The sequence below is a fragment of the Protomyctophum parallelum genome, assembly GCF_964188405.1.
Source record: "Protomyctophum parallelum genome assembly, chromosome: 15".
Classification (NCBI taxonomy): domain Eukaryota; kingdom Metazoa; phylum Chordata; class Actinopteri; order Myctophiformes; family Myctophidae; genus Protomyctophum; species Protomyctophum parallelum.
The window spans coordinates 50298614-50324703 of record NC_139710.1 but is presented as its reverse complement, the minus strand read 5'-3'; the positions used below and the strand labels follow the sequence as shown (position 1 = coordinate 50324703).

Below are 26090 nucleotides of genomic sequence, written 5' to 3'. Positions count from 1 at the left end.
CGCCTGATGGAGGGGAAAGGAACTGGTCGGAATAATGTGTTCCTTCCACGTGCTACGTCCGACCAGGGAAACTTCCCCCTGTCAGGTGAAAAGAAGCAGCTTGGACTCCTCATGCATAGAAAGAAGCATGAGGTCAGTCCGCTGCCCTCCCCAGGTTGGCAGAGGAAGTGTACAGTAGCGCCCAGGATTACATTAGATAATTGACACTGAGTGAAAACATGGGTTGCAAAATTGTGGGATAAAATTTTGTTTGCTACTACGTGGATTATTTCTAACCTATAATATTTTCAGATACATATTTTAGCGTGCTGATTATGTTTAAAATGAGTAATACACCGGGATGTCATTGAATGAGATTAAAAACGGAATACTTCTGTAATCAAAATCAATCAAATCAGCGTGTTTGGAGGAACGTGCAGCGATGGGAATCAAACGGGTGAATAAAAAAATATTCTTTCGGGGCGTGTTTCGTTATCACGCAGCACGTTTTTGTAATTGGCAGTAATTCAAATTGGCTTTTTATGGACTTTTGATATAATATATAAACAAAAATGTCCCCATTGTTTTTGCATCTATTGTTAGGTATGCCCATACGATGGCCACGGATATCCTCTAAAACAAACGTTTCATTTCACTAGGTTCTAGTGAAATGCTGCTTTTTGGTTTAGACTCTGTGACTTTATCGCCCGTTCTCTTGTTGTTTTTGCGCCGTCTCTCCCCCCCCCCCACTGCACCCCCAGCAGGGTCTCCGTTCACCCGCGCCAGCGTGAAGAGCAGCAGCAAACACGACAACTCGTCCTACTTCCGGAGGAAGGAGAAGAGGCTCCGCTTCACCATTCGTAGGCTGGTCAAGGCCCAGAGCTTCTACTGGACCGTGCTGTGTCTGGTGGGCCTGAACACGCTCTGCGTGGCCATCGTCCACTACGACCAGCCCGACTGGCTCACCTACGCACTGTGTGAGTATACCTGGCTGTGATATACACCTGTCACTATGACCAGCGAATGGCTCACCTACGCACTGTGTGAGTATACCTCAACACGCTCTGCGTGGCCATCGTACACTACGACCAGCCCGACTGGCTCACCTACGCACTGTGTGAGTATACCTGCCTCAACACGCTCTGCGTGGCCATCGTACACTACGACCAGCCCGACTGGCTCAACCACGCACTGTGTGAGTATACCTCAACACGCTCTGCGTGGCCATCGTCCACTACGACCAACCCGACTGGCTCACCTACGCACTGTGTGAGTATACCTGCCTCAACACGCTCTGCGTGGCCATCGTACACTACGACCAGCCCGACTGGCTCACCTACGCACTGTGTGAGTATACCTCAACACGCTCTGCGTGGCCATCGTACACTACGACCAGCCCGACTGGCTCACCTACGCACTGTGTGAGTGTACCTGCCTCAACACGCTCTGCGTGGCCATCGTTCACTACGACCAGCCCGACTGGCTCACCTACGCACTGTGTGAGTATACCTGCCTCAACACGCTCTGCGTGGCCATCGTCCACTACGACCAGCCCGACTGGCTCACCTACGCACTGTGTGAGTATACCTGCCTCAACACGCTCTGCGTGGCCATCGTACACTACGACCAGCCCGACTGGCTCAACCACGCACTGTGTGAGTATACCTCAACACGCTCTGCGTGGCCATCGTCCACTACGACCAACCCGACTGGCTCACCTACGCACTGTGTGAGTATACCTGCCTCAACACGCTCTGCGTGGCCATCGTACACTACGACCAGCCCGACTGGCTCACCTACGCACTGTGTGAGTATACCTCAACACGCTCTGCGTGGCCATCGTACACTACGACCAGCCCGACTGGCTCACCTACGCACTGTGTGAGTGTACCTGCCTCAACACGCTCTGCGTGGCCATCGTTCACTACGACCAGCCCGACTGGCTCACCTACGCACTGTGTGAGTATACCTGCCTCAACACGCTCTGCGTGGCCATCGTCCACTACGACCAGCCCGACTGGCTCACCTACGCACTGTGTGAGTGTACCTGGCTGTGATATATCGGGCCCGAAAATGAAGGCCCGGCCCTAACTGGGCCCTAACTGATCAGGCCCTAGGCTCGGCCCGGCCCAACTAATTAGCATAGATTTTAGGCCCGACCCGGCCCTAAAATGTCGGGTCGGGTCGGGCCTGGTCGGGTTTGTCCAGAATTTGAGAACTCTACACAGAGAAAAAGTGAAACGCCAGTCAGAACCATCTTCATAATAGATAAATACACAAACAGACAGAACAGAACTATTATTTTTTTATTATTCTAAACAAATTCAATATATATATATTTTTTCATGGAGCCCCAGGCCCGGCCCGGCCCAACTGATTAGCATACATTTTAGGCCCGGCCCGGCCCTAAAATGTCGGGTCGGGTCGGGCCTGGTCGGGTTCGGGCAGAGTTTGAGAACTCTAATATACACCTGTCACTATGACCAGCGAATGGCTCACCTACGCACTGTGTGAGTGTACCTGGCTGCGAACGATACACCGGTCTGTATGGATGTGGACTGTATGTGCAGTGCTGGAAAAAAGCACGATCAAAATAAACTAAACTAAACTAAATGTAATAAAGTTTTATTTGTTTATTGTATATGAATGAGTCTACACAAATTAGTTCTAATCCAGGCAAATGTTTAAAATAATGGTGATCTGAAGTCCCGGGGCTAGTTTATCTGGGTGTATAGAGGGTATGCGCATGCTTAAAGTGTTTTCTTTTCTCTGTTCCCTCCCTGGACAGATCTGGCCGAGTTTGTATTCCTGGGCTTGTTTCTGACTGAGATGTCCATGAAAATGTACGGCCTTGGAGCCAGGCACTACTTCCACTCGTCCTTCAACTGCTTTGACTTTGGAGTAAGTTGTTGTTGTCAGGGTGAAAGCAGCACTGTAGCATAGCACAGAAGGGTTGTTGTATCACAGACTAGTATGATATGACTTGGTTTTTTTCTGTCAGGTCTGGGTAATGCAGTACTTTTTTTTTTACGTCAAAGGTATTTTAATCAGGGGGGAAATTGTGTTTCTTAAACACTTCAAACCTACCATCCCCATTCTATAGGCATGTCTTAATAGGCGAACATTTGGCAGAAGGAGGCAAATATTCAACGGAAATGGCGGCTCTATAATATCGCCTATTTCAGTTGGAATGTTTTGGTGTAAAGGAAAAAGAATGTAGGGACCAATTACAGACCCCTGGGGGAAGTATATAGGGTTTAACTGGTTGATACTGAAATTGTACATTTGTGTTGGATGATAGTAATCTTGAGCAGTACAGAAGTTACACAACCTTACAATGGCCTACTTAGTTTGCAGGCACACTAGTCACTGCAGTGCATATCCTCACATTGAATACCTGCCAAAATATTCTAATCCTGTTAAGAGATTAACGCCGTGAAAATGAAGTTCTAAATGGAAAAAGTGAAGGAACACTTTAGCTTGTGTTGAGAATGGGATTGTGTTAAGAACCGTGGAGGTTGTGGGCTTCGAATCCACCATGGTGCGCCCGGCTTTGTCCAGCAGTCTACATGAACACAATCGGCCCCTGTCCCAAGGAAGGAAAGCCGAGGCGGGGAGAGTGTTAACTGTCACTGCGGGTAATCCTACAGTGACACAGAAAGGTGTGCGGGGAGGAATTCATTTGGCACAATGACTAAATGGCGGAGAAACATGGGCGTCTCGAAAGCATACAATGTGGTTTAGACAGATGCCCACACCTGACAATTGATTAGCCTACTTAACCAGTCCACTCAGTTTGCCCTCTTCAGACACAGGTAGATACCAGAGATCTCCTTTTGGTTAAAACGGGTGCTATGACAAGTTGACAACGGGTATTATTAGGTTCCCAAGTTGCATCGTTCTCAAGTAGGCCGGTAGCCGACGTGCACGTAGTAGTTAGAAATGTACAGAATGTCATTTAGGTACAGTAACACGTTTAGACAGATGCTGCTGTGTAGATTCATTGTTTAGAATGTGTACCCTTGTATCCTAGTCTTTAGGTACAGTAACATGTTTAGACAGATGCTGCTGTGTAGATTCATTGTTCAGAATGTGTACCCTTGTATCCTAGTCTTTAGGTACAGTAACATGTTTAGACAGATGCTGCTGTGTAGATTCATTGTTTAGAATGTGTACCCTTGTATCCTAGTCTTTAGGTACAGTAACATGTTTAGGCAGATGCTGCTGTGTAGATTCATTGTTTAGAATGTGTACCCTTGTATCCTAGTCTTTAGGTACAGTAACATGTTTAGGCAGATGCTGCTGTGTAGATTCATTGTTTAGAATGTGTACCCTTGTATCCTAGTCTTTAGGTACAGTAACATGTTTAGACAGATGCTGCTGTGTACATTCATTGTTTAGAATGTGTACCCTTGTATCCTAGTCTTTTTGGTATCCTGGCTCTCTCTGCACTCTCTGCGTTATTTTTCACCTCTTTATTGACTAGAGTTCAACACACAATTTTAAGTCTCTCTGGATTAAGAGAATGGGCTAAACCACTTGTACTGTACTTGTACTGTACATGTTTTGCAGGTGATCATCGGCAGCATTTTCGAGGTGATCTGGGCAGCCATCAAACCGGGGGCCTCGTTCGGGATCAGCGTCCTGAGGGCCCTTCGACTCCTCAGAATATTCAAAGTCACCAAGTGAGTAGTGAGCGCTACAGTGCGTCTCTGTGTGCGTGCGTGAAAGGTGAAAATGCATTGAGACGTGTGTGTGTGTGTGTGTGTGTGTGTGTGTGTGTGTGTGTGTGTGTGTGTGTGTGTGTGTGTGTGTGTGTGTGTGTGTGTCACTTATCATCCGTGCACCGTGTGTGTGTGTGTGTGTGTGTGTGTGTGTGTGTGTTTGTGTGTGTGTGTGTGTGTGTGTGTGTGTGTGTGTGTTCAGGTACTGGAACTCCCTGAGGAACCTGGTGGTCTCGCTGCTCAACTCCATGAAGTCCATCATCAGCCTGCTCTTCCTCCTCTTCCTCTTCATCGTGGTGTTTGCGCTGCTGGGCATGCAGCTGTTTGGGGGCGCGTGAGTTGACACTTTATCTCTGTTGGTGGGCATGCAGCTGTTTGGGGGCGCGTGAGGTGACCCTTTATCTCTGTTGGTGGCCATGCAGCTGTTTGGGGGCCAGTGAGTTGACCCTTCATCTCTGTTGGTGGGCATGCATACCAGCTCAGTGGGCCTTGTGGTTAAAGGCCCACTGAGCCTTGTGACACTGACACTCTAACCGTCAGCCCTGAGATTGGGAGGTTACGGTTCGATCCCCGGCCGGGTCATACCAAAGACTCAATGCCTCCCTGCTTTGCACTCAGCACCAAGGGTTGGATTGGGGGTAAGTCCCTGCGACATACTATATAGCGCCCATATAGACCTGCCTCGCTCTCTCTTTTGGGAGGGCTGGTTAGCCCAAAATTAAACCAAAATACCCCCAATTCTTGAATTACCCACCACACGGCCAGGGGCCCCTACTACTGTAAATCCGGCCCTGGGGTTACATAACACCACTCTGACCAGGTTCCATTGATTGGTTCTGAACCTGTCTGGATCAGGGCCCACTTGAAAATCTCAAGCATTTACTCCATGTACTGTACAAGCTTCACACCACTGCTGGGTGTGAATTCATGAGGTTTTTTAGAGCGAGGAGACTGTACAGTAATCTTTACCAGCTGATCTGGAGTTACAAACCACCGACACACTGTCCTTCACCAACACATGAGAGGCTTGCTTCACTTAACAGTTAACACATTGGTTCCCAACCTTTTTAAACTGAGTACCACCTCAGAAAATACGTGGCTCTCCAAATACCACCATAATAACTTATGTTAAAATACAGGAGCATAATACCTGCCCTTTTCGTTCCATTCCTAAGCCAATAGAAATGCTGCTGCTCTGACAAAACTCTGTCTAATCACTAATCAGCACAATAATGTGCTGTCATGACCATTTCAGCACGGCTGGATAGCTTATTTCAACCAATTGGTCGGTCAGAAGAAGAACTACCTGTAGTAATATAAACATTTCATTCCACTTTTGTCTTTTTTCTCCATTTTTGGACGACTCCTCTGTGTACCTCCAGATTGAGGGGGCTCAAGGACCACCAGTGTGTTGGGACCCCCTGCCTGACTTAACGTATCACTGAAAGGCAATGCATTTCCCCACTGAGCTGAACAACGTTGTTTCAACGTCTAATCTAAGTCTAGACCGCAAAATAACTTACATTTTTGACCAGTTATAACCCATTTTTAGACGGCCATTTAGACTTATTTTAGACTCTAATAGTCCGAAAAATCTTTGTTCTTAGCTTACCTATATGATTCATGATGACTATTTTTATGTGCAGTATATGATGTATTGCCATGTTTTTTGTTCTTGCTCACTGTAAGTCACTCTAGATTCAGAGCGTCTGCTAAATGCCTAAATGATATAAATTGTAAATTACGCACAGTGAAGGAGTTGACATGACATCAATCACCACAACAGTTCACTTTTCAAGAAATGGAAAAAGAAAAGGTGTAAAATTCACACATAAAGAGTGACAAATATAGCATTAATTTATAAAGATAGAGATAGGCAGTAACGATATGCATTATTGATTCCACGCCCCACTAACTCCGGGGCTTGGCCGTTTGTTAGTAACAGGATTAAAAATCTATTTAAATGCAAAATCGCTGACTTGTTCGTGATACTTTCACTGCATCTAATTAGGATGCAAAGAAACATGTCTTGCTTAAAGGACCACTTCACCACTTTTCAAACTATCTTCATATAATAGGTCCTCACTAATAATCATGAAAAAATGGCGATTTTCTTTTCTCCACTCGGTCTGTGTCTCATAGGAGGGCTTTGGGCAGTTCAGAAACCGTCTTCCAGTGACATCATCGATGGGGAATACAAGCTAATAGAAACTGCAGGCTTTCTAGTCCTGAAAAGTTGCAATGCGAAAATGGAAGCCATCGTTCTCACGATGATGAAAATCTAAACATTTTTGTAAAAAGAAAAAATCTGCCTAATGATGATGTCACTGGAAGACGGTTTCTAAACTGCCCACAGCCCTCCAGACTGAGTAGAAAAAAATCGTGCCATTTATCATGATTATTAGTGAGGACCTATTGTATGAAGGTAGGTTGAAAAGTGGTGAAGTGGTCCTTTAACCCATTCAGAACGGGAACCCGTTCTGTATCTGACTAATTTTTCCCGATCCGAATATTTATATTTTTCTAGAACACTTATGCCAAGGATGGGATTTACAGCATCCCATCCAAGCACCCTCCTATCGCATGCAAACAGCAGCACATACTGTATATAAATATATAAAGCAATTAGATATGCGGACTAAATACACAGTCGACGGCGATAACACCAGGTTAATGGGAGATTTTTACAGCAGCCTATATAATCATGCATTGTGGAAACGTCCTGCGGCTGTAATGCATATTCTATTAGCTCATGTGCACTCCTGGCTGTGTCCCAGACCCATTGATGGGCCTTGTTAACCCACTCCTGGCTGTGTCCCAGACCCATTGATGGGCCTTGTTAACCCACTCCTGGCTGTGTCCCAGACCCATTGATGGGCCTTGTTAACCTACCCAGGGCCACCTTTACCCACAGCCTGTCCACTCCCAAGCTGTTCAGGAAATGGACTGCTGCCAAAACCCGCAGTATCTCTCTTTTTTCCCCCAGGGGGATGTGGTTTTGAGGTTAGGTGTAGCCGGCATAGTTTCTGTGAGGTTAGGGTTAGGGTTACGGTTAGCATAGTGTTTGTGAGGTTAACCCATTTTGACCTGGGAACGATTCTACAAATGCCTTCTAAATCCTGACAGTTTTCTGAAAAACCCTGTTTCTCTATGTCAGTGGTTCTCACAGGGTTAAACCCTGTGTTTCTATGTCAGTGGTTCTCACAGGGTTAAACCCTGTGTTTCTATGTCAGTGGTTCTCACAGGGTTAAACCCTGTGTTTCTATGTCAGTGGTTCTCACAGGGTTAAACCCTATGTTTCTATGTAGACCTCCAAATATATATGAAATTGGCCACCGACTCCCATCTGAAAATATGTAGTTCCAGGGACCCGCAGAAGCAAAGATTTGAGTTCAAAACGCTCTGAAAGAATATGTATTGAAAGATTGAAAAGATTTTTCAAAAATGGCAGATCTACAAGCTCGTAGGTGCCTTGCTATGAGCTTGTAGATCTGCTATTTTTCAATAGCTAAAGCATAACATAATACTTTAAACACAAAAAAAAAGGAACATTACATTACATACTGTATGTGAGGCAACGAAAACAGATTATTTTGCTAAACGCAGCATGCTAGGCTCACGTACTGCGCCAGCCTGGACTGTCTGCTCTATCATCGCATTCGATCGAGGAGATGAAATTGGTCAATTAACGGGCCGAAAGATGTATTGAACGCACAGAGCAGGCCGGAGAATTGATCCGCTTTGCTCTTTTCAACGTGCCAGTAATGCTCTGGACGATGACTCATTTCACAAGGGGCGACGGCGCTGTACCTTTTAGCGGGTGGAAAGAACCATAATACGCTATAGCATCTGCAGAGTGTATAGGTATATACTAATGAGACGCAGTGAGTCATTAATAGCTAACCAAGGACTTTTGGAAGGTTCAGGACATCATTTTGTCTGTGAGAACATCCACACACATTAATTAGGTCCCTGTAGATAGACAGCATTAGCACAATACGAGGAGAGTAAACAGGCTGATCAGCAGTATAAGGGCAGACAGACTATACACCCAGTCAAACACCGTACACTATGCTGCTGTATGCAGGCTATACACCCAGTCAAACACCGTACACTATGCTGCTGTATGTAACGGGCTGATCAGCAGTATAAGGGCAGACAGACTATACACCCAGTCAAACACCGTACACTATGCTGCTGTATGCAGGCTATACACCCAGTCAAACACCGTACACTATGCTGCTGTATGCAGACTATACACCCAGTCAAACATGGTACACTATGCTGCTGTATGCAGATATACATGTTGTTTGTGCTAGTCCTATTGTGAGGAATCTGTCTACCCCGTGCAATTGTTTTAAAACCAGTGATTCTCAACCTGATTCTCAACTCAAGGACCCCTAGAACCCTTTTCCACCGCAAGTTTCCTTTGATTCCGAATTGCCTAACTGTGTGTGAGAAGTCTCTATTTTATACACTATGAATGTTCCGTCATGGTTTGGGGAACCTATCGACATTTTAACAATCGCTGTGTGTGTGTGTGTGTGTGCGTGCGTGTGTGTGCGTGTGTGTGTGTGTGTGTGTGTGTGTGTGTGTCCCCTCCGTTCTAGGTTTAATTTCCAAAACGAGACACCGACGACAAACTTCGATACGTTCCCGGCTGCTATTCTCACCGTTTTCCAGGTAAATTTCCACTCGCTTCAAAAATTGATAACATACAAAATGGACTTTTCTCGAGAGCACCCCTGAGACCTGCTTCTGTCTTCAGATTCTAACCGGGGAAGACTGGAATGCGGTGATGTACCATGGAATCGAATCCCAGGGGGGCGTTCACCGAGGAATGTTCTCCTCCGTCTATTTCATCGTCCTCACTCTGTTTGGGAACTGTATCCTGCCTTTATTGATTTGAATCGATTAACCTCTCTGTGTGTGGCTTTCAGATAGACTGCACCCAAAAGCCACATACCCGCACTGAAACGATTTATCACTGATTTAGAATCTGCAAGAACAGCTGCTTGCATAAACATTGATTCTGTATTTATTGATCGGTTCAAGTTCTTTTTTTTCCTGAGCCTGCCCCAAAAAACCAGACACACTCCTCAATGTGTTTTTGGCCATTGCTGTCGATAACCTCGCCAATGCCCAGGAACTCACCAAGGTACGTCACAGACAGAGCAGCTGGTGCGCTTGTTTTCAACCTCAGCCCCCCCCCCCCCCCCCCCCCCCCCCAGGAAGTACAGGCACAGGGCCGTATTATCCCAAGCATGTGTCAATAAAAGTCACTTGCCTTAAATCAAACACGGCACGGAATTTACCCTCCCTCTTAAATGTATGGTTGTTGAATTGGATAGTGAATATTACTGCTAGGATATATGGCTTTTATTTGTGTTATTTATCTGGCCTATTAGTTTTGAGTTTAGTTTTTTTTAGGGGGGGTATAAACTATTCAAGGTAATGAATTGCCTCACGTTTTCTATAATTAATATTTTATACCGTTAAATAAATTGTGAAGTACTGTAAAAGCTGCGTGCGTGCGTATCATGTATTGTAGGGTATTCAGCAGAAACAGAAGTCTGAGCGACATTCACATTAGCTCTTTAAAAATATATATTCTGAGAGGTTTGGAAACGCTAACGGAACAGGGCAGTCCACTGTAGCTGGTGTTATCTGTATTGACACAGAGGGTACAACTGGGAGGAATTGAGACACTGCCCGGATTAAGATTTTGGTTACACGAGTGAGTCCAGTGACAGAGGTCTTAACGGTTACACCATCATTGTGTGTCTGTGTGTGTGTCTGTGTGTGTGTGTGTGTGTGCGTGTGTGTGTGTGTGTGTGTGTGTGTGTGTGTGCGTGCGTACAGGATGAGGAGGAACAGGAGGAGGCCATCAACAAGAAGCTGGCCATGCAGAAGGCCAAAGAGGTGAAGGAGGTCAGCCCCATGTCGGCAGCAAACATCTCCATCACTGCGTAAGTCACAACCTCCCTCATCTTCTCAGCTCGGAGTGGAAAGTAGACAGGCTCAACGTACAGGTTGACATCTTTGTTGTTGCTGTCGGGGAGAAACTTTGTATATCTCTGCGTTCTTCGTCGAACTTTCGATGTCATCTTTCGTGAATGAATGACCCTACTTCGCCATGCAACAGTTTTCGCGCAAAACACCTCATCTACATATAGGCACTGAGCAAGCGTTGCAACGGCGATATTGCGTTGCGACGTATAGACCGATTCACAGAGGGTTTCCTGGGTGCGGCCATTACTGAGGTTTACCATTGAGTGCAGCAGCACTGATTAGCTACACCTGGCCTACGGAGCACCTGCTCCATGGATTACCCCTCAGTAATGGCCGCTCCCAGGGCACCCCTCTGTGAATCGGTCTATAGCCTGAACCAATCAAACAGTCAATAAATAGTAGCGTGTAGATCTGGACACGTTGTCGCTCGCGGTACGCCAGGACAGTACAGGACGCGGTACGCCAGGACAGTCTCATTGAAAAAACACGTATTCTAATCGTTTTGCTCTCTCGCATCGACGGCAGTGTAGATGGGGGTGAAAGTATCCGATCTACAAGCTCACACGTGGCTACACGGGTCGCAACCACAATGCTTTGCGAGCTTGCAGATCCGATAGTTTTCAAATACTTTTGAAACATTTTCAAATTTAAAGTGAATGTCTGTCCGTGGGTTTCGTCAATACTTTCGAAATGAATTGTGACTAAATAATTGCGCTGTGAATTCAATATAGTAATTTCTTTGAGAATGTATGATTTTGGACGTACAGTAAGGTTTCTGCCTGTGACATCTCTTTATTCCCATCCACAAAGTGACTCATTCCTAGTATTTTACAATCTGCAATTTCTACTATAGGCTACTTACTTATGTAAAAGGTTTGCCATGGTTAACATCAGTGTAGTTGACTAAAGAGATGGACAGTTTAGTTTATATGTAGGTCTAATTCACATTGGCCTATATGTAATCTGTACGGGGATGAGCACATTATAAATGTCACTATGGTGTGTGGTTTCTCGTTTGCTCTGTTTCTCTTCTATTTGTTTTATCTAAAGCTTTGTTAAATCCTGGTGTGTGTTGTTTTTTGGGGGTTTTTTTTACCAGATCACAGGGTTGTAAAGTATTGTCAAATAATGTGATAACCGTGTAACGACAACCGGTTGTTCCATCCAGACCCATTAGAGTGCTCGTAAAGCCCCAGAGAAAGTTGATTCTGTCTGTCTGTCTGTCTGTCTGTCTGTCTGTCTGTCTGTCTGTCTGTCTGTCTGTCTGTCTGTCTGTCTGTGTCTGTGTCTGTGTCTGTGTCTGTGTCTGTGTCTGTGTCTGTCTGTCTGTCTGTCTGTCTGTCTGTCTGTCTGTCTGTGTCTGTGTCTGTGTCTGTGTCTGTGTCTGTGTCTGTGTCTGTGTCTGACTGACAGACACTACTATACGGTTGCATCTTCAAATCATAAGTCATGATGAAACGACATATCGTTGCCGTCGGGCACAATCTCCGTATATTTCAACTTTACGGTATATATATTTCTTGGTAAAGTCTTGCCCTACTTTGAACACGAACGTATTTCACTATTATTGGAACATTTTCAAAGTGAAACGTGAACGTGGTTACTGGTTAAGTAAGTGTATCCGTGGGAAATATTTAACCAGCTAAAAGTATTAACAAGAGCTTGTGACTAAATAATAACTACAGGGGATCTAATCGGAACACGGGATATTTCTCCCCCCCCCCCCCCCCCATTTCCTGAAAAGTATCAGTTTTGGACACCCAACAGTGACGATAATTATATCACATCTCCAAGTATATAACTTCCGACCCATTCATACTAGTCAAGAAAGAAGATTTAAACTTTAAAGCTCGTCTCAAACTAAGTGATGCGCCAACGAACGCCACTCAACGGTGCACACCTCTAGGTCCTTGTTCATTGTCACGTTCCACCTGCAACAATGTGTGACGGGTATGGTTGATTTATACTCATGTCACGCCCTGAAAGTAGCCAATCCAACGCCTCGCAGCGAGGTTTGTAGATGGGCTATTTTCAGCGTGCAACAAAGTATAAACGTTATTCTCCTTTTCTGAAGAACAGGTACTGTACAGTATATACAGTACACTAATATTATTGTCCATATCACTGGTGGTTTTAAAACCTTTTAAGGCTTTCTTTCTCTTAAATGTCTGTAACCTTTGTGTTAATACTTTGTGTTAATACTTTGTGTTAATACTTTGTGTTAATACTTTGTGTTAATACTTTGTGTTAATACTTTGTGTTAATACTTTGTGTTAATACTTTGTGTTAATACTTTGTGTTAATACTTTGTGTTAATACTTTGTGTTAATACTACTAAATTGTATCTCTGTTTCAGCATGTTACATTTTAGAGTCTGTCTCTCCATTGACTGTCCCGTTGCTAGACTACGGTGCTTTGAGACTTTTTTTGCCCGCCACATTTCACACGGAATCAAAGCCTCTTTATGTCTCTAACTGACTCTCTAATGCTCTAATGAATCAAAGCATCTTTATGTCTCTAACTGACTCTCTAATGCTCTGAATCAAAGCATCTTTACGTCTCTAACTGACTCTCTAATGCTCTGAATCAAAGCATCTTTATGTCTCTAACTGACTCTCTAATGCTCTGAATCAAAGCCTCTTTATGTCTCTAACTGACTCTCTAATGCTCTAATGCTGGTGGTCCAAAAGTCTCAAAGCGTGCACTGGGTGAATCAAAGCCTCTTTATGTCTCTAACTGACTCTCTAATGCTCTAATGAATCAAAGCATCTTTATGTCTCTAACTGACTCTCTAATGCTCTAATGCTGGTGGTCCAAAAGTCTCAAAGCGTGCACTGGGTGAATCAAAGCCTCTTTATGTCTCTAACTGACTCTCTAATGCTCTAATGAATCAAAGCATCTTTATGTCTCTAACTGACTCTCTAATGCTCTAATGCTGGTGGTCCAAAAGTCTCAAAGCGTGCACTGGGTGACATTTATTTATTTCCTCCGGTATCGGTATGTAGTGTCGTTTTCCTTAAAGCAGTGCTTCCCAAACCTTTTCATGTCAAGGAACCTTAAATTGACACTAATTAGCCCGCGGAACCCCATGTGAAAAGATATTCCAGGGACCCCCATAAGAGAAGATTGACATGCATATTAGCCTACAGACCCCCCCCCATGTAATGGCCTTTTCTATCTCTGGGACCCCCAATATATACTGTAAAATCAATGTTAATTAACTCTGAGAGTGTACAAATGGAACCAAATGGACCCGTTCATTTGGTTCCATTTGTACACTCTCAGAGTTACAGACCCATAAAGGTCCATTTGGTTCCAAACTATCATTTAGCTGGGGGGGGACCCCCTAGAACTCCCTCAAGGACCCCTGGGGGTACCCGGACCCCACTTTGGGAACCACTGCCTTAAAGGAGCACGTCGCGCCCATTTCCAACCGTATCTTGGTATGATTGGTCCTCACTAATGCTCGTCATGAGATGGAGCCCGCCTACCATCACATCATTGATATGATTGGTCCTCACTAATGCTCGTCATGAGATGGAGCCCGCCTACCATCACATCATTGATATGATTGGTCCTCACTAATGCTCGTCATGAGATGGAGCCCGCCTACCATCACATCATTGATATGATTGGTCCTCACTAATGCTCGTCATGAGATGGAGCCCGCCTACCATCACATCATTGGTCCTCACTAATGCTCGTCATGAGATGGAGCCCGCCTACCATCACATCATTGGTCCTCACTAATGCTCGTCATGAGATGGAGCCCGCCTACCATCACATCATTGGTCCTCACTAATGCTCGTCATGAGATGGAGCCCGCCTACCATCACATCATTGGTCCTCACTAATGCTCGTCATGAGATGGAGCCCGCCTACCATCACATCATTGGTCCTCACTAATGCTCGTCATGAGATGGAGCCCGCCTACCATCACATCATTGGTCCTCACTAATGCTCGTCATGAGATGGAGCCCGCCTACCATCACATCATTGGTCCTCACTAATGCTCGTCATGAGATGGAGCCCGCCTACCATCACATCATTGGTCCTCACTAATGCTCGTCATGAGATGGAGCCCGCCTATCATCACATCATTGATGGGGATTCCAGGCTAATTGAAACTACAGGCTGTAGCTTACCCTAAAATAAAAGCCATTATTCGTGCATTCATTAACTCAATGTCTGCCAAGGACTTAATTAACTGCTTTTTTATCCAAAAAAAAAGAAGAAAGAAAAAAGTTTAAAATGTTGTTTGAATTGACCAATCCTTCTAATGTCATCGAGAGGTGGGTTTTTCTCCTCTGAGACACACTATATCTTACCACTAAACGTATTTGCCTTTTTTTCTCTATTTACTATTTTAAAATGTTCAACTAGCCGCTCTACATTGGCACGTTGTGGAGCTTGTAGGTCGGCTATTTGAACAATTTTAAGAGTTTATTCAAAATAGTAAAAAAGGGCAAATATTAAGTTTAGGGATAAGGGGCAAGATATAGGCCACAGAGTGAGATGAAGACGTCTGTCTTGTTGAGGCCTATTCATACTCCGGTTTTAGGTGATAAACACCACGGTGACCGCTTCTCTCTACTTCTTATTCACTAACCACGGTTATCACCTAAAACCAGAGTATGAATAGGCCATTATAAATAATGAGCATTTAGTGAGGACCAATTTTTACGAAGATAGGTTGAAAACGGGTTAAAGGGGGGAATACCACCCATTTTCAACATTGAACTGTCAGTAATATAAATCCCAAACCACACCTAAAGGTCGGGTCGGGACAAAACATTATATATATTTTTGTAGGTAAACCACATCAATGTAACTCATTGAGTTGCAAGGAGTTGCATTGGTGTGGTTGACCTTAACGACCCTTTGGTGTGGTTTGGGCTTTTAGAGTGTGGTCCCTATAGAACTGGAGGTGTACCACTTGGGGTCATGTGATCAGTGACATCACGTCGTCGGTGTACTCTGTGCTAAACAGAACTGGAGGTTTTAGAACTAAACTTAATTAAAAATTAGTGGTATTCCCCTTTAAGTGCTCCTTTAACCAAGGCTGCCCCCTGAGTTGACCCGTGATGTTCCGTTATGAGAGAGAGAGAGAGAGAGAGAGAGAGAGAGAGAGAGAGCGCCCTCTGACCTCTCTCCCTGTGATGTTCCTCCCCTCCCCCCATCTTGTTTTTCTTTGTTTGTTTGTTCGTGCATGTGCAGTTTTGTCACGCACGGTCAAGGTGCACAGTCTAGCAGCTCATCCGTCTGCAGCGTTAGCTCACTGTGAGTTACTATTACCTCTCTGTTACAATGTATGCCGTTTTGACGCCGACCATCATCGCTCTCTCTCCTTCCTCTTCCTCCTCCACCCACCCACCCACTGGCCCACCCACAGGCCCACCCACTGGCCCACCCACAGGCCCTGTCATGGGAGCATGACTCTTTTGTACGCGAAGAAGACGCGCCTGTAATCCCAGGTTCATATGCTGTCATCCAAAGGTCATTCATGCACTCCAGTGTATGGTGATAATTCACTGTGCTAGTGTGGCAGACTCACAGGTTTCTATAGTCACCGTCCTGGTCTCTATACTGCCTCCCCCTGGTCCGGAGGGGAAAGGAACTGGTTGGAATAACATGTTGCTTCCAACTGGGGAAACTCCACCCCCTGTCAAGTGATAAGAAGCTCCTTAACTCCTCATGCATTGGAGGAAGCATGAGCTCAATTCGGAGTATAGCGCCCAGGATCACAGTTTAGGCAATTAGTTTTTGTGGGGTTAAGGGTATATAGGTTTATTTAGGAAGAACGACGAAGAGCTATGATAAATCACAGCGACTACCGGCCAATCACCATCGGTCTTCACTGAATCGCAGCGTATAAAGGAATCATGTGTGGTGGGGATGGGTGGGTCATACCATCCTGTGTACCCCCCCCCCCCCCCCCTCTTTGGGTCATACCATCCTGTGTACCCCCCCCCCCCCTCTCTTTGGGTCATACCATCCTGTGTACCCCCCGCCCCCCCCCCCCCCTCTTTGGGTCGTACCATCCTGTGTACCCCCCCCCCCCCCCCCCTTTCTTTGGGGCATACCATCACGTTGTCTTTGATTTCCTTCATTGTTGAATTGTAACAGAGGAATGTAGCACGTATCTTATTTCTGTTCTATGTCTCGTGTGTGTGTGTGTGTGTGTGTGTGTGTGTGTGTGTGTGCGCGTGCATCTCTACCGTCTATATGTTTGAGTTTGTATTCCTGTAATTGTCTATGTATTGTGTCTGTTCTCGTGTAACGGTGGTTTGTGATTGAACTCTACTCTTTCTTAGACAAGTTGTTATATTTATCTGTGTGTGTATTTTGTGGGCAGGTCATGTCGTCGTTCATACTGTGTCTGTGTATTTTGTGGGCAGGTCATGTCGTCGTTCATACTGTGTCTGTGTATTTGCCTTCATCGTCTCTCCAGCCCGCCGCTGCTGCTGTTGTTGTTGTTGGTGCCGTGCACGCAGAAAAATAACGGTTTGGTTTTGGTATTGTACAAAACAAGCAGACCAAGCACAGAGCCCTATAGGGGAGATGTGGTTATGGGTTCTTTAAAGAACCATTCAAAATAAATAGTTCTTTAAAGAACCTCGGCCTGAAAGGTTCTTTCTTTCTGGAACCGGAAATGGTTCTTCTATCTACGGCTATGTTTTTTTTGTTCTTCCAGCTGCTGGCACCTTTATTCTTCTGTGTGCATCTCAAAGTGCTTCCTCATTGGCTCTAGGCCTGTGCTGTAGAGATGGAGGACACAGATTACGAGGGGCTCCTCGGTAGGAGCGGAAGCAGACGCCGAGTGACTCAGCAGTTTAGAGACAGACGAATTACCAACGCGTCTCTCCCTCCCTCCACAGCTGGACCTGACAGATATCTGTCTACTCTGACACTGACTCGCACAACAAGTCGGCTTCAGAAGCGCTCAAACGTTGATCTTTTCACGTATAGCCAGCAGCAGCAAGCCACGTTGGCAAAATAAATGGTGTTTTGTTTGATCACTTGAAACCCTAGCATCCTTTTGTGTTGGGCCCCGAAAAGAGAGGATCTGAACAAGCGTGCGAGTTGCGAAACGTCGCAGATCGGCTATTTCCGGGCAAAGATATTTGGAGGGATATATGGTGTACTGTAGAGGGATAAAAAAGAGCTGTTTGACTATGTCGAATCAGGTCTATAGCTGGCTATGTATCTGAGGGTTTAAGTGGTTAAACACTTGCAGCGGTTTATAGTGAGTGTTCAGTAAGTCTGTCTCTCCCTCCCTCTTGTCCCTGTTATTTCACCCGTCTGCTCTCAGTGAAAGTTATTTTTATTCATTATCTGTCCTTTGTTTTGACGTGCGTTTTATCATCTTTCTGTCTTCTATAGAGAGTTCTAGGTGTGTGCGTGTGTTCGTGCGTGTGCGTGCGTGTGTGTGTGCGTGTGTTCGTGCGTGTGCGTGCGTGTGCGTGCGTGTGTGTGCGTGTGTTGGTGCGTGTGCGTGTTTTTAGTCATACTGTCTGCCTAACCTGTTCCTGTCATTCTGTCCTTGCGTTTCTTTCAATGTGCTCCTTCATGTGTTTGTAGGAGCTATGTCTGCACCCCCGTCCACTACCTGAGGTAAACGCTACAGAACTGCTGCTAAGGACGTCTACATTATATAATAAATATATATATATATATATATAAATTTATATATATATATATATATATATATATATATATATATATATATATATATTAGAGCTGGGACTCGATTAAAAAAATTAATCTAATTAATCAGAGGCTTTGCGATTAATTAATCTAGATTAATCGCATTTTAATCGCATATCAATATTCAACCCGAGAACAGCGAGAAACCTTTTTTTTAAATGTTTTTTGGTATCCCAGTGAATCAACGAATAGTGACTACAGGATACCACTCATTTTCAACATTTTACTGTCATTAATATACCTGAAATAATAATAAAAAGTCACCCCATTCTGTGTTGCCTGGAACTGGAGGTCTGAAAAAACTGTAACAGTAACAAGTACATCTCAGTGTCATCACAAAGCTGTACTTACTTCATATTGTTACTGTTTTTTGTCAGACCTCCAGTTCTAGGCAACACAAAATGGGGTGACTTTTTATTATTTCCAGTTTTCAGTACTATAGAAAAGCGCCCAGTGAGAAACGTTCCGCGGTGAAAAAAAAGTGCGATTAATTTATCTGTAGTTAATCACGATTAATTTTTCTGTAGTTAATTAATCTAAATTAATCGCAATTAGTCCCGGCCCTAATATATATATATATACACGTGACGGCCATACATGATCATGTTCTCATACTCTCAAACAACACATTACAATCATGTGGTACTTCATGACGTGGATGTTGTAATTTTAATTTATGTATTAATATTAAATACAATATGACAAAGACAAAGGACATAAAAAAAAGTATATAAAAAACCAAATAAATAATATCCTTAAATTTGAAAAAGTAGTAGGAAGAAGTCTTCAGATATTTAGTGTTCACACACTCGCATTAAAAGAGAGGACAAAATGAAAGACAATGTTAACAAAACAAGCAGTCTAGATCTCTATACACACTATTACGGTATTACCTATAGCTTTTCTATTTCTATTCTATATCTAATAGACCAAAATGTATTTTGGCGGGCCTTGCTGCCGTCGTAATGACAGATTTTACACCTGCTGAAAACAGCAACCAGATCTTAACTACTTTTAATATTATGCATAAGTCCCCCTAAACCACGCCTCCTCCTGTTTTCCTTCTACACTAAATGTAATAGATTCACCAACATGTTTACCAGTTTGTAGACAATCTATTTCCACCATCGAACCCAGAATAGGGACACTATAGTATCAGACTATAGTATCAGACTATAGTATCAGACTATAGTATCAGACTATAGTATCAGACTATAGTATCAGTATCACTATAGTATCAGACTATAGTATCAGACTATAGTATCAGTATCACTATAGTATCAGACTATAGTATCAGTATCACTATAGTATCAGACTATAGTATCAGTATCACTATAGTATCAGACTATAGTATCAGACTATAGTATCAGACTATAGTATCAGACTATAGTATCAGACTATAGTATCAGACTATAGTATCAGACTATAGTATCAGACTATAGTATCAGACTATAGTATCAGACTATAGTATCACTATAGTATCAGACTATAGTATCAGTATCACTATAGTATCACTATAGTATCAGACTATAGTATCAGACTATAGTATCAGACTATAGTATCAGACTATAGTATCAGACTATAGTATCAGTATCACTATAGTATCAGACTATAGTATCAGACTATAGTATCAGACTATAGTATCAGACTATAGTATCAGACTATAGTATCAGACTATAGTATCAGTATCACTATAGTATCAGACTATAGTATCAGACTATAGTATCAGTATCACTATAGTATCAGACTATAGTATCAGAATAGGGACACTATAGTATCAGACTATAGTATCAGACTATAGTATCAGACTATAGTATCAGACTATAGTATCAGACTATAGTATCAGTATCACTATAGTATCACTATAGTATCAGACTATAGTATCAGTATCACTATAGTATCACTATAGTATCAGACTATAGTATCAGACTATAGTATCAGACTATAGTATCAGACTATAGTATCAGACTATAGTATCAGTATCACTATAGTATCACTATAGTATCAGACTATAGTATCAGACTATAGTATCAGACTATAGTATCAGACTATAGTATCAGACTATAGTATCAGACTATAGTATCAGTATCACTATAGTATCAGACTATAGTATCAGACTATAGTATCAGACTATAGTATCAGACTATAGTATCAGACTATAGTATCAGTATCACTATAGTATCAGACTATAGTATCAGACTATAGTATCAGTATCACTATAGTATCAGACTATAGTATCAGAATAGGGACACTATAGTATCAGACTATAGTATCAGACTATAGTATCAGACTATAGTATCAGACTATAGTATCAGACTATAGTATCAGTATCACTATAGTATCAGACTATAGTATCAGACTATAGTATCAGACTATAGTATCAGACTATAGTATCAGACTATAGTATCAGACTATAGTATCAGACTATAGTATCAGACTATAGTATCAGTATCACTATAGTATCACTATAGTATCAGACTATAGTATCAGACTATAGTATCAGACTATAGTATCAGACTATAGTATCAGACTATAGTATCAGACTATAGTATCAGTATCACTATAGTATCAGACTATAGTATCAGACTATAGTATCAGACTATAGTATCAGACTATAGTATCAGACTATAGTATCAGTATCACTATAGTATCAGACTATAGTATCAGACTATAGTATCAGTATCACTATAGTATCAGACTATAGTATCAGAATAGGGACACTATAGTATCAGACTATAGTATCAGACTATAGTATCAGACTATAGTATCAGACTATAGTATCAGACTATAGTATCAGTATCACTATAGTATCAGACTATAGTATCAGACTATAGTATCAGACTATAGTATCAGACTATAGTATCACTATAGTATCAGACTATAGTATCAGACTATAGTATCACTATAGTATCAGACTATAGTATCAGTATCACTATAGTATCACTATAGTATCAGACTATAGTATCAGACTATAGTATCAGACTATAGTATCAGACTATAGTATCAGACTATAGTATCACTATAGTATCAGACTATAGTATCAGTATCACTATAGTATCAGACTATAGTATCAGAATAGGGACACTATAGTATCGTGTAGTAAGCATGCAAATTCACTGTGCGATTACTATAGAAGCCTGCCTAGCTCGTCTGTCTGTGTGTCACGCTGTGACACCACCCGCCCGCCACCAGAGGGCGCAGCTGTATCACACACAAAAAACATGCACGCACGCAGTGACGCAGTAGAAGAAAAAAATACAAACAATAAAACTTTTTAAAAAAAATACAAAAAAAATACAAAAAATAAAACTTAAAAAAAATAAAAAAGTCAGTGTGTGTGTGTGTGTGTGTGTGTGTGTGTGTGTGTGTGTGTGTGTGTGTGTGTGTGTGTGTGTGTGTGTGTGTGTGTGTGTGTGTGTGTGTGTGTGTGTGTGTGTGTGTGTGTGTCAGACTGCCACAACAGCTGCGTTCGCTTCCCGCGTTCACGCGTCTTATTGGTTTGTAGTAGTTGCAAAGTTCTTCACTTTTGTAACTACTAGTGATGAACACCTCTGAACATAATGGAATGCAAAGAGGTGCCATGGGGATATCAGGCTAATGTAATGCCACGGGGAAAGGCTAGCTATTAGCAACAGGCCAACAGCATGGTATCTCTCCAAAGTGCATGCGTGCATTCAGCCATTTCAACGTATTGTGTGATGCAAAAACATTGACAGGGCAAAGCAGTAGGACGTCAGAACCTATGCTTGGCTTTTATTATGGGTATGGCACACCCTTGGATAGGCTCTCTCTCTCTCTCTCTCTCTCTCTCTCTCTCTCTCTCTCTCTCTCTCTCTCTCTCTCCAGAGTAGCTGTTTGGCCCCGGTGGCTTGTTGTGCTGACAGCTCCATTGCACCGTGGCCACCCATGCTTGAAGTCATTCAGCATGTGGAGGGATTATTATTGATACTGTATGTTTTTCATTGTGACTGCTGTAACTATACCGTTACAAGACCATGAACCCGTAAGGCGCATGCGTCTTTCACTCTTCATAGTAATTCATATACATACAGCTATACTTGAGTTTACAGGAAATGGTTTTTTCCACTTTATTAAAATGTATTAAAAGTCAGCTCCAGTATGTTGACGGTATTCATCACCAACACACAAGAAAAAAACAATGACCCACGTCATAATTTAGCGCAGCTTTCGGCAAAGCTAAACAATAAAAACTGCAGTGTTAAATCACATATTTGTTTTGAACACTGTTTCAGAGACATTTCATTCTGATTATGATATGATATCTATGAATTTGTATGTTGCAACTTTAAAACCTGCACTTCATGCAAATTTCTCCTAAAACCACACCCCCGTTGACCCGAAAGACGGAAACGCCCACATTCCTTTGAGAGTACTTGGAGGCGTGTGTGTGTGTGTGTGTGTGTGTGTGTGTGCGTGTGTGTGTGCGTGTGCGTGTGCGTGGACAAAACAAGCTTTATTCAACGGCCCATAACTAAAGCGTCGCTGATCGCAGTCACAAAATGTATATTTCGGGTCAATTAAAATCACAATCGTGCAGAACAGCCGGTTCACGACCTTTTGGCCTTCAAAAATAAGAGCATGCAACACTGAATACAGTATCGCAGGAAGAATGAATGCATTATTAATACGTGGCAGTGTAATACTGATGTTTACCCCCCCCCCTCCCCCCCTCCCAGTAAGGAGCAGCAGAGGCAGATGAAGGCGGTGCAGATGTCTGTGTGGGAGCAGAGGGCCAATCAGCTGCGCAGACATAACCGCTCCAGCTGCGAGGCGCTGTACAGCGAGCTGGAGCCGGAGGAGAGGCTGCTGCTGTCGGCCGCGCTCAACCTCCGGCCCGACATGAAGACACACCTGGACCGCCCCCTGGTGGTGGAGCCGCGCGACGGGTAGGAGCCATGGAGTTATACCTACATTCATTTCAATGGTAGTTTGCTCAGTAGAAGTCTGAATCACCCGGAAGAACCCTCTAGTGCCGTAGCCTCCATGAACGTGCCTGAATCGATCGATGAACGAGCGCTCCACGTTAAACCACAGCTGTGCGGCTCTTTTGCCCGACATGTGGAATGCGCCTGGACCGCTAGGCCAGCGGGGCACCCCTGGTTACCCAGCCGCTCTAGGGGCCTGGTATAGGGCCAGGTGAAGCCGCTCTAGGGGCCTGGTATAGGGCCAGGTGAAGCCGCTCTAGGGGCCTGGTATAGGGCCAGGTGAGCCGCTCTAGGGGCCTGGTATAGGGCCAGGTGAAGCCGCTCTAGGGGCCTGGTATAGGGCCAGGTGAAGCCGCTCTAGGGGCCTGGTATAGGGCCAGGTGACCGCAGGTTAACCACTCAACCACTTAAAGCTTTCGCTGAAATTGTCTGACAAAGCTTTCCCCTCAATAACAGAGAACAGAAAAGACACCAGTAAGTAGAATAGTACTATGGCCGAACTAGCCTGGGCACCATTCCATTTCGGGTTCATGAACCGGTCGGGAGCGGATGATATCGCTACGTCATGTGCGTGGAAGGAACACGTTATTCCGACCAGTTCCTTTCCCCTCCAACTGGCGCCCCGGCTGGCCAGGGGGAAGTAGTTTAGAGACCAGGACTACTGCATGTTTTTTGGGAGGGTACCTACCCTAGCTGATTGTGACAATTATTGTGACAATAATCGTGTCGATTACGTCAAGCGATTGCGATCGGAGACGCCATGTGTGTAATAATTGTATGACATGGTGGACAGGCTTCCGCAGCACGGAGGAGGCGGCGGCGGCCACCAGCACCACCATCACAACCATCACAACCACAAGCCCCGCCCACGCACGCCAGAGGATGGCGAGAACCCGCCCACCACCGCTGGCTCGGACGACGCTCCGCCTCTGCAGCCTCGACGCCACCACCGCCACAGAGACAGAGACAGGTACACAGGGGGGGGGAGCTTTTCTGCCTTTATTGATAGTAGTTGTTTAATAAAAAGCATTTTTGTCCGAGCTCCCCGGCTACTTTTTTCAAACGGGGTTCGTTTGGGAAATCCACAGTTGCACACCGGGAGCGCACTCGCCTATTAGTCTGTATTGGCAGGGCGGTCAGCGTACCTATATCGAACACACCGAGTGCCACCCTCCTCCCGACCGATAGGGGCGCGTAGTTGAAAGCCAATGGCAAAATAACACCTCTGATAAAAATGCTTTTTATTAAACAACGCGGGATGCAGAAATTCTAATCGCTGGAGCTGCTACTAACTAACACCCGTGGGACACTTTGTGAGTACTTTATATTTGTAATCTGAATGTTTATATATACGGAAGTCTTGTAAATGCAGCGTTCGCCAAAAACAGGGTGAAGTTTCTTCATGACTCTCGTATGAATACGAGAGTCATGAACCATGGCTAGTGCCTACAGTATGTGATATGCACAGGTATCCTTGATTAGTATCCTTTAGTTCAGGGCTGCCCAGACCTTTACAGGTACACCTTGGAGAGGAGAATTACTCTCATCCTCGTAACACGCATAAGCATATAGAGTACATACAACCAACAACATAACCAACAATAACAACAACCAACATAAGCATATACAGTACATACAACCAACAACATAGTAAATGTAGATGCCATTGAACTATTTGGAACGTTTCAATCAAAGTCATTCAGACCCGTTTCATAGTCATGAACAGAAACCACTAATACCACTAATAGCCTTTTTGGTCTGTTTGGTTGGTTTTTCAAATTGCTCGTGTGCAAAAGATAGTTGGTTACCTGGTACCCTATATGGTTTCCTTTATTGATTACCTATTGGTTACCTGGTATCCTATATGGTTTCCTTTATTGATTACCTATTGGTTACCTGGTACCCTATATGGTTTCCTTTATTGATTACCTATTGGTTACCTGGTACCCTATATGGTTTCCTTTATTGATTACCTATTGGTTACCTGGTATCCTATATGGTTTCCTTTATTGATTACCTATTGGTTACCTGGTATCCTATATGGTTTCCTTTATTGATTACCTATAGTTGGTTACCTGGTACCCTATATGGTTTCCATTTTCTCTGTGGAAGGGAGTCATTTTATTTATCTTTAAAACAAAATATTTACATTTTTTTTTAAACTATACTATACTATACGACAGCATTTTTAATGAGAACAAATAAAAGTTTAGCATGTTGTTTTAGACAGACACTAGGTTCAGTGTTTATGTGGTAGCCTAGTTTCTTAATGCACATTGCACTGTGATTATTTATTTGCTTGTTGTTGACTATATAGCCCATGTTTATTCTCCTTATTCCGAGCCGCTGCTAAAATGCCTAAATAAATGCCTAAATAGTCAAATTGTGTAACATTGACAGGGAAGAGACGAACGGGACGAACGGGGAGACGACCAACAAGGACGGGAGGCACCACGTTCACCACAGCCGCTCCAAGGACCACCACGACGGAGGGAGTCGCGGGAGGGAGGGCAGCGGGAAGGAGGACGGAGGAGGCCGGAGGCACCACCACAACCAGAGCTCCGCCGACGAGGGAGGGGAGAGAGAGCACCGGCACCACCACTCCCACCGGCAGAGCCGAGAGGGCAACAACGGGACGCTGAACGGCGCCGGCAGGGCGGAGCGCAGGTCGCGGCACAAGGACGGGCGCTCGTCCACCCGGGACGGCGAGAGGTGCTCGCGG

The 26090-nt window shown here is 44.0% G+C and overlaps 1 protein-coding gene across 1 annotated transcript in view; it reads left to right on the top strand.

The window, feature by feature from the left end:
* LOC310871919 (putative voltage-dependent N-type calcium channel subunit alpha-1B) overlaps positions 1-26090 on the top strand; it is a gene marked incomplete at both ends in the record, with an annotated part of 193130 nt that overhangs the window by 91127 nt on the left and 75913 nt on the right. The window contains 13 exons of the mRNA XM_083783557.1: positions 741-956; positions 2768-2880; positions 4552-4664; positions 4906-5037; positions 9314-9386; positions 9472-9589; positions 9794-9861; positions 10566-10672; positions 15933-15995; positions 18297-18329; positions 23120-23329; positions 24162-24338; positions 25769-26090. The exon at positions 25769-26090 is cut by the window's right edge and continues 119 nt beyond it. Coding sequence (XP_083639683.1) covers positions 741-956; positions 2768-2880; positions 4552-4664; positions 4906-5037; positions 9314-9386; positions 9472-9589; positions 9794-9861; positions 10566-10672; positions 15933-15995; positions 18297-18329; positions 23120-23329; positions 24162-24338; positions 25769-26090 — 1745 coding nt within the window. The remainder of the gene's footprint in view (positions 1-740; positions 957-2767; positions 2881-4551; positions 4665-4905; positions 5038-9313; positions 9387-9471; positions 9590-9793; positions 9862-10565; positions 10673-15932; positions 15996-18296; positions 18330-23119; positions 23330-24161; positions 24339-25768) is intronic.